Source organism: Hyperoodon ampullatus, assembly GCF_949752795.1.
Source record: "Hyperoodon ampullatus genome assembly, chromosome: 1".
In the NCBI taxonomy this organism is placed as follows: Eukaryota; Metazoa; Chordata; class Mammalia; order Artiodactyla; family Ziphiidae; genus Hyperoodon; species Hyperoodon ampullatus.
Genome location: NC_136914.1, coordinates 195,258,092 through 195,271,227, shown reverse-complemented (window position 1 = coordinate 195,271,227; position 13,136 = coordinate 195,258,092). Strand labels below are relative to the sequence as shown.

General features: G+C 36.5%; 1 protein-coding gene across 1 annotated transcript in view; it reads right to left on the bottom strand.

Moving 5' to 3' along the window:
- Nucleotides 1-12,872, bottom strand: part of KIF11 (kinesin family member 11) — a gene marked incomplete at both ends in the record, with an annotated part of 54,376 nt that extends 41,504 nt beyond the window's left edge. Inside the window, 9 exons of the mRNA XM_079698688.1 lie at nt 1,895-1,990; nt 3,390-3,632; nt 4,182-4,272; nt 6,746-6,870; nt 7,031-7,216; nt 8,298-8,376; nt 8,465-8,562; nt 8,798-8,930; nt 12,796-12,872. Of these exons, the coding sequence (XP_079554814.1) occupies nt 1,895-1,990; nt 3,390-3,632; nt 4,182-4,272; nt 6,746-6,870; nt 7,031-7,216; nt 8,298-8,376; nt 8,465-8,562; nt 8,798-8,930; nt 12,796-12,872 (1,128 nt within the window). The remainder of the gene's footprint in view (nt 1-1,894; nt 1,991-3,389; nt 3,633-4,181; nt 4,273-6,745; nt 6,871-7,030; nt 7,217-8,297; nt 8,377-8,464; nt 8,563-8,797; nt 8,931-12,795) is intronic.
- Between the last annotated feature and the right edge of the window lie 264 nt (nt 12,873-13,136).

Here is a 13,136-nt window from a genome sequence, read left to right as displayed (position 1 = left end):
AGAATGCTAAAGCCATCCAGACACCCCATAGGTGAAAAAAATGTACCTTGATCTAAGTCTTACGCCTTATACAAAAATCAACTCAAAATGGATCATGAAATTAAATGTGAGATGTAGAAATACAAAACCTTCATTTAAAAAAAAAAAGGAAAAAATCTTCAGGATCTAGAGGTAGGCAAAGAGTTCTTGCAATTGACACCAAAAACACAATGCATAAAAGAAAATAATTGACAAATTAGACCACATCGAAATTATAAACACTTGCTCTGCAAAAGCCCATAAGAAGAGGATGAGAAGACAAGTACAGCCTGGGGGATAATAATTGCAAACCATGTTTGTGACAAAGGACTAGTATGTAGAATATATTAAAAACTTTCAAACCACCACCACAACAACAAATAATCCAATTAGAAAATGGGCCTAAAAACATGAACAGACATTTCACCAAAGAGGGTAACAAACAGCAAATAAGGACATGAAAAGACGTTCAACATCATTAGCCAGTACAGAAATGTAAGTTAAAACCACAGTGAGATATTATTTATTACCTATCATACTCATCAGAATGATTAAAATAAAAAATAGTTACAACACCAAATGCTGGTAAGGATGTGGAGAAACTAGATGACTCATACATTGCTAGTGGGAATGTAAAATGGTATAGCTGCTCTGGAAAACAGCTTGGCAGTTCCTTAAAAACTTATCATTCAATTACCATAGAACACAACAATTATACCCTTGGGCAATCATCCCAGAAAAATGAAAATTTATGTGTACACAAATTACTGTAAACAAATGATCAACGCAGTTTTATTCATAATTGTGAAAAATTGAAATCAGCCCATATGTCTTTCAACAGGTGAATCTGACAACAAACCGTATGTATGGTATACACATACCATGGAATATTCCTCAGCACTAAAAAGGAAAATCTATTGATATGCACAAGTCAGGTGAACCTCCAGGGAATTATGCTGAGTGAAAAAAAGGCAATCCCAAAAGTTTGCATACTATATGATTCCATTCAATAACACTTTTGAAATGGCAAAGGTTTAGAAATAGAGTACAGATAGTAGATAGCAGAGATTAGGGAGGGGAGGTGAAAGTGGGAAGGAAAAGATTATAAAAGGGCAATGAAGAATCCTTATTGTGATGGAACTGTTCAGTATCTTGACTGTGGTGGTGGCTCCATGAACCTACACATGACAAAACTGTATAGCATTAACTAAACACACACACGTGAATACAAGGAAAATTGGGGAATAAGATCAGTGAGTTGTTATTAATGTCAATATCCCTGTGGTGATTTTTTACTATATTGTTTGATAAAATGTACAAAGGCTCTCTCTGTATTATTTCTTTCAACTGCATGTGAATCTACAGTTACCTCAATAAAATCTTCAATTAAAAAAAAAAGAAAACCATTACCAAGAAAAGGAAAAGACAAGCCAGACTGCGAGGAAATATTTACAAAGAATCTCATAAAGGGCTTGTACCAAGAAGATATGAACAACTCTTTACAACTTAATAAAAAGACAACCCAATTAAAAATTGGGCAAAGGATTTAGTAGACATTTCACATAAAAGATATACAGATGGATAATAAACATGTGAAAAGATGCTCAGTATCATTATTCATTAGGGAACTGCTAATTAAAACTTCCTTGAAGCACCATTATATACTTAAATTTTGCTGACTTGATAGAGCTGGTAAAGTCAACATATTAGCATTAGAAAAAACATTTTAACACATAGGGTATTTAGTTCAAATCATTAGATGAAAAGCCTTACCACAGGCAATTTAATAAATTTTTTTTAACAATTATCTATTTCAGCTCCTCATTTCCACATTTGTCAAACAAGATTACATTACTCCACAAAAATTCATAAATACCTTAATCAGAGCTTTTTTGGTGAGTTTCTGGTTAACTTCAGGCTTATTGAGTATGTTCTTTGCTCTGTGAGCATATTCCAATGTACTCAGAGTTTCCTGTGATGAAAAGAAAAGGCCAATTACTGAAAATACTAATTTTCAACAAGGGATGCCACCGCAATGAGAAGCCCACGCACCACAACAAAGAGGAGTCCCGGCTCACCGCAACTAGAGAAAGCCTGCGTGCAGCAACGAAGACCCAACGCAGCCAAAACTAAATAAATAAAATTAATGAATTTTTAAAAATGTTTAGACTTAGATTTTGGTGATAGTTGCACAGCTCTGTGAATATAGTAAAATCACTGAATTATATACTTTTAATGGGTGAATTTTATGGTATGTGAATTATATCCCAATAAAGATATTTTTTTAAATGAAAGGGGAGTTAGAGACCTTATAAAAGCTTTTCCTAATTCCATTTAAAGCACATAACCCAATAAAAGATTTTACCATCTTTGTTGTTTCTCTTGGTTTTCCTACCTGTTCCCACACATCCAACCCCATCTTCAGTGCTCTCTAAGCAGCCTCTAAAACAGTAGCATTCACTTAACCCACTTCTAAGTCCTCAATTAGACCATCCACTGCTAATGACCACAGCAATTTTCTTTGAAGACTGTGTGGAAAAATGCAATTAAGTAACTAGTTTATTTTTTTTTAATTGGGGTATAACTGCTTTACAAAGTTGTGTCAGTTTCTGCTGTACAGCAAAGTGAATCAGCTATATGTATACATATATCCCCTCTTTTTTGGATTTCCTTCCCATTTAGGTCACCAGAGAGCACTGAGTAGAGTTCCCTGTGCTTTACAGTAGGTTCTCATTAGTTATCTATTTTATACACAGTAGTGTATATATGCCAATCCCAATCTCCCAATTCATCCCACCACCCCCCTTAAGTAACTATTTATTTATTTATTTATTTTTAATTTTTGGCTGCATTGGGTCTTCGTTGCCACATGCGGGCTTTCTATAGTTGCGGCGAGCGGGGGTTACTCTTCGTTGCAGTGTGTGAGCTTCTCGTTGCGGTGGCTTCCCTTGTTGCAGGGCACGGGCTCTAGGTGCGCAGGCTTCATTAGTTGTGGCACGCAGGCTCAGTAGTTGTGGCACGCAGGCTGTAGAGCACAGGCTCAGTAGTTGTGGCGCATAGGCTTAGTTGCTCCGTGACATGTGGGATCTTCCCAGACCAGGGCTCAAACCCATGTCCCCTGCATTGGCAGGCGGATTCTTAACCACCATGCCCAGGAAGTCCCAGTAAGTAGTTTTTTAAGATTAAAAACTGCCAGAAAGGAGAAAGACAATTTTTCCTGTGTTGTCGTCCTCTACATGTCCACATGCAATGTCCAGATTCTTTTTACTGTAGTATAGAATGAATGAAGCCAATTGATGAACTTAAAAAATATGTGATATTAAATAAGAATTATAGCTACTGTACTTCCAGATACCTTTCAAAGAGCTTACCTCAAGATTGAGAGATGCAGGAGAAATTGTTGCAATTATAGATGTTCTTGTACGTCCCCCAAGAGAGTCCTGGAGGATTCTAGTTAGTTTAGATTCTCGATAAGGAACATGAGGTGTTCTTTCTACAAGAGCAGTAATAACCCTTCCCAAAGTCAACAGGGATTGATTGATATTTCCAGCTTCCCGAGCTCTCTTGTCAACTGCTCCAGAACGTCCAATGTTTTCACTTCCTGCAAGATCAACCTTAAATTTTAAAAATAAAAGTAAGTTCTCAGTCTATTGGATTTGGAATAGAAGACTTTCATTCTTGTATTGTACATAAATATATTAAATAGCCAGTAATTTTTCTATAATTAACAATCCACTACAAACCTAATAACCCAGTGACTACAAAAATATTGTCTATAAATACAAACCTTCAAGCTGCTTTATGAGGTGATAAAGAATGAAACATTGGAATAGAACTACCATCTGACCTAGCAATCCCACTTCTGGGTATGTATCCAAAGGAAATGAAATCACTATCTCAAAGAAATATCTGCACTCCCACATTCATTGCATTATTCACAATAACCAAGGTATGAAACAGCCTAAGTACCCATTGATGAATGAACAGATAAAGAAGATGTGATGTGATACACACATACACACTTGAATATTATTCAGCCATGAGAAAGGATATCCTGCCATGCTGTACATTTTAAATACTTAATTTTATTTGGCAATCATGCCTCAATAAAACTAGAAAAAAAAAAGAAAGAATGAAACAGTGGTATTAAGGTTGATGCTTACCAAGTTCAACTTTCCAATTTTAACAAGCTCCTCTCCATCAATTGTAGTTTCTTTCATATGTATGGTAACAGAGAAAACTGAGTGGGAACGACTAGAAAACAAGATCAAGTTGCCCAGTCATTATAATACAAAACATTATTTGCTTTCTATAAAATATTGAAAACAGCAAAGAAAGATCTAAATCCACCAGGGTAGAAAAAGATAGTATCAGAGAAGATACCAATAAGATTTTGGAAGACAGTGGATGAATAGAATGCTAGGTTTTTGTTTTCTTGTACCTGCCCCCCACAGGGGAGATCCCAAAAGGGAAGGCTTGCAATCGATCTTTCTATTTATAAGAACCACTTGAGGGGCTTCCATGGTGGCGCAGTGGTTAAGAATCCGCCTGCCAATGCAGGGGATACGGGTTTGAGCCCTGGTCCAGGAAAATCCCACATGCTGCGGAGCAACTAAGCCCGTGCACCACAACTACTGAGCCTGAGCTCTAGAGCCCTAGAGCCCCAACTACTGAGCCCGCGCGCCTAGAGCCCGTGCTCTGCAACAAGAGAAGCCACTGCAATGAGAAGCCTGCGCACCGCAACGAAGAGTAGCTCCCCCCTCGCAACTAGAGAAAAGCCCGCGCACAACAATTAAGACCCAACGCAGCCAAAAATATAAAAAATTTAAAAAAAAGGAACCACTTGAAATATGTCATTACCATAAATTCAAACAGCACCAGGTAAGCCATCTGATTACTCCCCTTCAAAGTCAATTGTTCTAAAAGTACATTGCTCTGCTTTGAGAATGTCATCAGAGATGGGTAGCTCCTTCCACTGAACAGCAGAAATTAGTAAACAGCAGTGTTTACCAAAACACTACAAGATAATCACTGCTAGACTATAAAGTTTTCCAAAGTCTGTCTTATGCTGTATATTGACATTCAACTTTTATCTGAGAGATATCAAAATCATATAGACAAACAAAGACATCATTCCTTTCTGCATCAATGACATTTGGTAAATGACATTATGTTTGTTAATGTCATTGATGGTTGGCATATGGTAATTTTTAATTTCCTCATTTGTACTTTTCACGTTACTTGGAAAATTTTACAGTAAGTATCATTTTTACACAATTATTTGAATTATTTTATATAACAGAAAAGAGGAAGGGCACATGGAAAAATATAAACTATAGATTTGAATTATAATATGCATCTCATGTTTTCCTACCATAATTTACCCATTCCTAACTGAAGATTATGGAATTAATGCAATTAAACACAAAAGTCAACTCTGATTTTGGAAAAGTGAATTACATTTTCCTTCTCTTTATCACATACATTCATAAGAAGAGATCTTTATTCCAGTCTATGTACAAAAAAGGGAATCCTTAATTATTCAGATTTATAGAATAATAGGAATTTTATATTTCAGAGAAAAGTAATTTTCTTAAGTTTCATTCCTCCAAATTCTAAATAAAGTTATAAACCAATCATTTAATGAAAATGGAAATTTCATTCTATGATTGGTTTATAACTTAAGTTTTTAAATGGAAAGCTATTATAGGAAAATTTAATTAAAATTGTAAAAGCACCCATAATTCCATGATCTTAATTACTTTCATCTTATGCTATTTTTCTTCTTTCTTTAAATGCATACATATTTTTACAGAGTTGCAATTATAATCGTTATAGCATATTATAGAAATGTCCAACTATAAGAGAGCAAAGAAATGAGAGTTAGCCCTAAAAGTCATTTTGTAGCTCAGGGAAAATGATATTCAGATAAGTTTAACTACCTGAAGTAACATATTTAGTTAACTGCAGAACTGGAACTAAACACAAATATCTAATTCCTAATCCATAGCTCTTTCAATTACATTCTGATGTTTCCTTCAAAGACTAGCAGAAAAAAAAATCACCTCTGACTTGGTGAACTGCATTTGGAGAGTTTGGGATGCATCCTATAAGGGGTACTACCAAATATGTCCCTTTCTCCTCTTAAAAGCCAGTGTTAGTGACCATTTGTCTTCCTACATTAAAATGAAGCCATTTGGAAAAAAAAAAAATCACGTTGCACAACCTAAATATATAAAATTTTTGTCATTTATACCTCAATAAAGCTGGAAAAATATAAAGTCATTTGATTTTCCTCTAATCCTTACTCAAATCAGGGGTTTTCAAACTGTGTTCTCAGTATCCTGAGAGGCTCCAGAAAAGTGCTCAGGGCAAAACTTCCTAAGGCTGAGGAGGTTAGCCTCTGAGCATCCGACTGCCAAATCAACTACAGCAGCCACATTTTAATCTGGGCTTCCATGTATAATTTCATTTGGGAAAAGAAATCTTCTCCTTTAAAAGACTTAATACTTCTGCTCAAGTTCAACTTGTCTTTGTTCTTCTTTCAACATTCTCCCAACATCGGTGCTCTCCCTATAAATCTCAAGCCAATTACTAAGGCATACAATCTAGCATACAATCTAGACGTGTGACTCACATACCTTAACTCACCCCACTTTGATTCCCCAAGTTCATAATTCTCCTTAAAAAGGAAATGGAGCGGTGAGGGAAACAACGGCTTTCTCACCTAGAGTAGGCATTCATCAAAGTTGCTGCAGTTGTTCTTTTTGCTGCCCCCTTCTCCAAAATTTGATAGACTTCATCCTTGTTGTGTACTGTAATTTCTTCTAAACCTTTTATTATCACTCCCCTCTGACAAAATATCAAAAAAGCATCCATTAGATTGGTTTAATATATATATATATATATATATATATATATATATATATACAGAGAGAGAGAGAGAGAGAGACTTCCCAAAGTATCACACATTAACGTTTGGAGACATTTCATTCTCAAAGACTGAAGTTACCTTGTTACGGGGATCATCAAACATCTGTAGTCTCTCAGAAACATCAGAAGATGGATTAAGGAGATCAAAAAGCTCTTCATTATAGATTTCCAACAGTGACACTTTGACTGAAAATTCAGTACCATTATCAGTAAGTTTCTCAAAAATTTGATGAAGAGTACGTGGAATTATACCAGCCAAAGGATCCTGAAATTGTAACATTAAAGACTTTAAAGAATGCCATTTACTGCAATAGTTAAAACACATATAACAAGGGCCTCCTTTATAGTATATTTAAATATAAGTATGTCAAAACAGGTTTAAAAACAAAACAAAAACTAACCTGTTGGAGAAGCCAAGCCATTTACAACAGTCTGTTTAATAGTAATTATTCTTCCTTACACCTTCCACAAATCTGTCATTCCTGTCAGCCACTTTATGCCTGAGCATTACACAGAAACCAATTGAACCAAGCTACTTATAAAGCCAATTTCAATAATCCTTTCCAAGTTTTCTCATGAGTACATAACACCATCATTTTAATCAGAAGTGGTTCATCTAACAGTATATTCTCTAATTCTGACATAAAACAAAGTTGTTTCTCATATGTCTAAGTATCCTTAATAAAACTGTTATGACTCTCTGAAACTGTGCTTTAATCCTGTTCCATATCTCCTATGATTACAGTTCCATAACTTTATTATCCATGCATAAAGTAAGTTAATACCTCAGGTATGTAACCACTAGAAAAAAGGATCTACCTAAATGTTGATAATATGGAAAATTAACTTAGTCATTAAACTCATTTAAACACATTTGATAGAAATCTTTGTGAAATGTACTATGTGCTTTCTATAATATCCAATAATACAGCTATCTTAATTTCTTGAACACTCAAAGCCATCATTAATAAAGTACCATACCGCTTCCCCCGTACGCTAACTTTATGATACTAACTCCCGCACTGCAAGGTTTTCCCCTTCAAGCCCTACTCACATTCCACTTTCCCACAATAGTCTGCTCCAACTGTTCTCTCCGAAACAGACCCTTCTCTTATCGCTTAACTGTGCCATATGTATTGCTCCTCTCTCTCCCAATAAGAATGTATGTTTCTTAAACAAAAGCCATACCATATACTTTAATTTTACTGTAGTAGTAGTTTATCCTAAATTCATGTTTGACATGGGTACTCTGATCTTTTCCATTTCAAGACAGGCCTTCAACCAAGTTTTATTTGGCTATAATTCAGCCACTTTAGAGACAGAAGTCTGTTATAAACAATAAATACCTCCTCCCAAGTATATTCTTCATTAGGGGACCTTTCACCTTCCATTGTAAAGGTTTTTCCAGTGCCAGTTTGGCCATATCTGTCAAAATTAACAAAAGTGTTAAACAAAAAAACAAATACACGCATCTAAACCTTTTCATCAATTTGAAAAATAGTGTTTCACTCACGCAAAAATAGTGCAGTTATAGCCCATAATAACTTCATCCAGAATTGGACAAACGACACTTCGATAAACGTCAATTTGTTTAGTAGATGCTCCAAAAACCTATCCAAAAAAAAAAAAAAAAAGGCATTTCTTAAAAAAAAAAAAACTTCAGAATTACTTTAATAATTTTGTTTTTAATATATTAACTTATTCAGCCTACTAGAAACCATTTGACAACTTAAAGGATTAACTGAAATTTGTAACTGTACACTAGAACCTACAGAAAATATGTGTACTAAGATAACTTTACATTAGTGAATAATAAAGAAGTAGAAGCATTTTAGGAAGTAAGTACCATATCAAAAGTATATGTTTTCCTTGAGCTTTTGTCGGCCAATCCTGCAGTTCGTACACTAACTTCTTTCCGTATGTGATCACATTCTACTACAGAATGGGCATTAGCTTTCCGCTCTGCCAAATTAAATGGTCTGTAAAAAGAAACACACAAGGTTATTCAAGAACTCTTAGTTATCTGGTTACTGATGACATTTTTGTTAATACCTCAGGCAAGAACAATGTGAAGTTTTAACTATACTGTTGGTGATAGAGATTAAATGAGGAGTAAATGACACTGCTAAGGCAGACAGCAGAATTTTAAGGGTTTCAATTCCCAGAAATAAAATTAGTTTTTTTAAAAGTTTTGAAAGACATGTACAATTTTGACAGTTTCTTGGAATAGATGCTAACAGAATTAACTTGTAAAAAATGCCAAACTTATTTTTTAGAATTCTATTTCCAATGTTCTTAGAATCCAGTCAAGTTAGGTTATGATGTAGTAGAAATAACATAACAGATTTGCGTTCAAAATATTAACCTGCCAGTGGATAAATGGCACAAAATAAAAAACAGATTAAAATAATGACTAATACGTTGAGTGCTTACTAGGTGCCAGGTACTCACTGTTCCAAGTGCTTCACATGTATTAACTGTTTGTCCTCACAGCACTGTGAGGTCTAGTGGGGAACAGTGACATAAAACAAGTGATTATAAGAGAGGTGATGTTTAGAAAGGGTACGTAAAAGGTAGGAACATACAGCAAAAGTTTAATGTGGCCTTAATTGGGACAGGGTGGGATAGGGGAGAGGCATGGGTGACGGAAAAGACTCCCTGTGAAGTAATCTAAGATAATAAATGCCTCCTTAGGCATTTCAGTAGAGTGAGGACTCTCCATCCAGTCTGCTTGGGCAATGTGGCCCCTTGTGCCTGTCTCCTCATTTGAAAATTAAGGTTGGTAATAGTACCAACCTCACAGTGTAGGGAAAGAAATCCTGTTTAATTTATTGTTTCCCCAGTGTCTACTACTATGCTTAGCACACAGTAGGCACTCAAATATCTGTTATACTACACTGCTTAATAAATGTCATCCTAAGGGGAATGATGGGAAAGCTAAAAAGAACCATAGTCCACAGAATAGCATCCATAAGATATTGATATACTTAACGCACATCTGGGCCAAAGGGAAAGGTGTACTCTTGACCTGAGTTCATTTTTCCCATTCATTATCACATACTGTGACAGGAAACACCAAATAGGAAATTATCTTTCCCCTCGTTACTAGACGAACCTAGTTGCTATTTACTTTAAGAAGGATACCTCAGTGTCCTCTGGCATGCCCCACCACCTAGCATGTTTGACTGGTCAGAAGACCAAATTTGTGATCCTGGGAAATTTAACTCAGTAACTTCCAAGTAATATCTAGTCATGCTGTCATTTGTCAAGTGTACTGAAACCTACACAATGCACATAAGTCACAGTATGCAGTATTATTAAAAGTTCAAAAAAATTAAGTCAAAGCCAACTTGTACTGAGGTAGGACAAAAGTATCAAGTGGAATGAATTCCTCTCATGTGGTTAAAGCTTTTCCAATTGGTCTAACCTCTTGCCTGGATGTGTGATTAAGTTACCAAATGAATACCATTCAAGCTGTCAGGGCAGAGTAGTAGAAATTCACACAAATCACACATTCCTAAGAGTTATCAAAGCTCCCAGAGAGCAGCTTAAGGGACTGTTTGCACTGCAATAAAGAGTGTTGCTAAGCAACTATTTTCCTATCCAGACTTCTTTAATTAGATATTGCAAGGTTTCTGCTGATGACATTAGCAAACCCATCAATTTTAGTTGGCCTCGATATTAAAATTCAAACAACCAAAATGGTAAAGAAAGACTGAGGATTTAAAAAAAAAAGTCGTGTCCAGCAGACTTTTTGAATGAATTGCTAAATCCATTCATTCATCCCATAAATATACATGTAGTTGTTGTACAAGTAAAGAACATCGTAAAGATTGTATTCATTGTAATCAAGTAATGAAGTCATCTCTCTTCAAATTTTGCTGATCTCTTAGGCTACAATAAACTGTGCCAATTAAAAGTTTAAAACTGGGGGAAAAAGGCTTCCCTGGTGGCGCAGTGGTTAAGAATCTGCCTCCCAATGCAAGAGACACAGCTTCGAACCCTGGTCCAGGAAGATCCCACATGACACGGAGCAACTAAGCCCGTGCACCACAACTACTGAGCCTGCACTCTGGAGCCCGTGAGCCACAACTACTGAAGCCTGCGCACCTACAGTCCGTGCTCCACAACAAGAGAAGCCACCACAATGAGAAGCCCGCACACCGCAATGAAGTGTAGCCCCCGCTCACCGCAACTAGAGAAAGCCTGTGGGCTCAGCAGCGAAGACCCAACGCAGCCAAAAATAAATAAATTTAATAAATTAAAAAAAAAAAAAAAACGGGGGAAAAAATCAGAGAATAGTATGTGACAGAAACCACATATGGCCTGCAAAGCCTAAAATATTTACTATCTGGGCCCTTTACAGAAAAGATTTGACAACCTCCGAGGGCCTCATAAGTTGTTTATTTAGTAAAGTTTAAGGACATATTTGCATTAGGAAGGCTATTTGAAAAAGAAAAGGCTAACTTGAAAAGAAAAACATCTCTTTATACTAAAGTTATTGTAAACATTAGACACAACCTAAGCACTTTTCATTAGTGATAAAGTAAAAGAAATCTCTTTTAAGTTAAGCCTTGAAATGTATGGAGATAATAAACATGAAGTTCAGGATAATGTTTAACTCTTGAGGTAGAGAAAAGGGATGCGGAGGGATACGCTGGGACTCTAGATGTAATGATTGTTGTTTCTAATCTGGGTGATGGATACGCAGATGTCTGTTTCATTGTTCTCTATTAACTTTTTATAGGTCTGACATATTCTGTAACTAACAATAAAAATGAAATCAAAGAAAATAAAGCCACACAGAAAAGGTAATACCACTTGACTTTACTAAACGATTGAAATCATCTAAAAATTTGCATTTGAATATAGGCTGTTTTTCTAATCTTCAAAACAAGTAACTATTAGCAGAAGCCCTAGAGTGCAACTAGAATGTAATTGGCTAGACTTAAGGTTACCACCAAATGTCTTCTCTGGTGCCTACTTTAGAAAGTTAGCTATTACCTTTGATATCTACAACTCAAGTCACCAAAGCTGTGTAGGCAATAACCTAAGAAAGTTTGTTAATACACTTTTTAAATAACCTTTTAATTTTAGAATACGTTTGGATTTACAGAAAAGTTTCTGATAGTTGGTAGTTTTTAAAACAACAGCAGCAAAAACAGACATACAAAACACACAAATACCAGTAAACTGTGGAGGGCCTCAAGTATGTTCATCCTCTCCTAGCTCATTTTAAAATTGGGAAGTGATATGGAAACCACTGGGAAATGTAGCAGAACTTAAGTTTTCTCCTTGATCTTAAAAACATAAACTCACTCTACAACTTAATTTTTAAAAATTAAATACAGTGATGTTTACTTGTTTAGTAGGGATTAAGGAAATACTGCATCTAGAATAAAGAGAAGAGGGGACTGATTACGTTTTTAGAGGTGATGGAGAGGATGGTAATCCCAACGTAAGTGTTAAAACATCTGTAAAGTAGGTGTGCAGTCATCTCCAAACGGACCAACTGCAAGGAGTGACACCTAAATCTTTGTCGACAGTAGTTTTTTTAGAAAAGAACACATTTCACTAAAGAACGGCGACCAAATTCTCCTTCTCAATAGCAGTTTAAACTATAAACTCAGATATAAATTCCTTTCTTCTGAAAAAAAAAGAAAAAATACTAATTTACTCCTCACAGCAACCTGGTGTCATTTTATCAAACAGAACGCAGATAACTATGAAACAGGAAGGTCCGGTCCCTTCAGAAATTGCAAACAAAAGCCCTCTCCTCGGACCGCGCAGGAAGGAGCCCTGCAGCAAAGCCCGGGGCTCGGAATCCTGCCAAGCTCGGCCTACCTGCATCTCACCACCACTTGGATGTTCTTCCCCTTCTCATCTTTCTTCTTCGCAGATGAATTCGGCTGAGACGCCATGACGGTCCCCGCCGAAAAATCAAGGCCTGGTCGCGGACTCGGGAGCCGTGGGGCGTGGAGCGGCTCGGCGGCCGGCGCGGACCCGGGTGCCCTCCTCCCCTGTCGGGTACTGGCGTGGCCGGGGAAATCGCTCTCCACCAGGGACTGTGACTGGCCCCTGCCTCTGTCCTCCACCCGCCCGAGCCTTCGAATCACCAACCCAGTATCCGCCCGAAGCCCAGGAAACCAAGCAACGACTCGGCGCCTCAATTTGAAAAAGGAGCC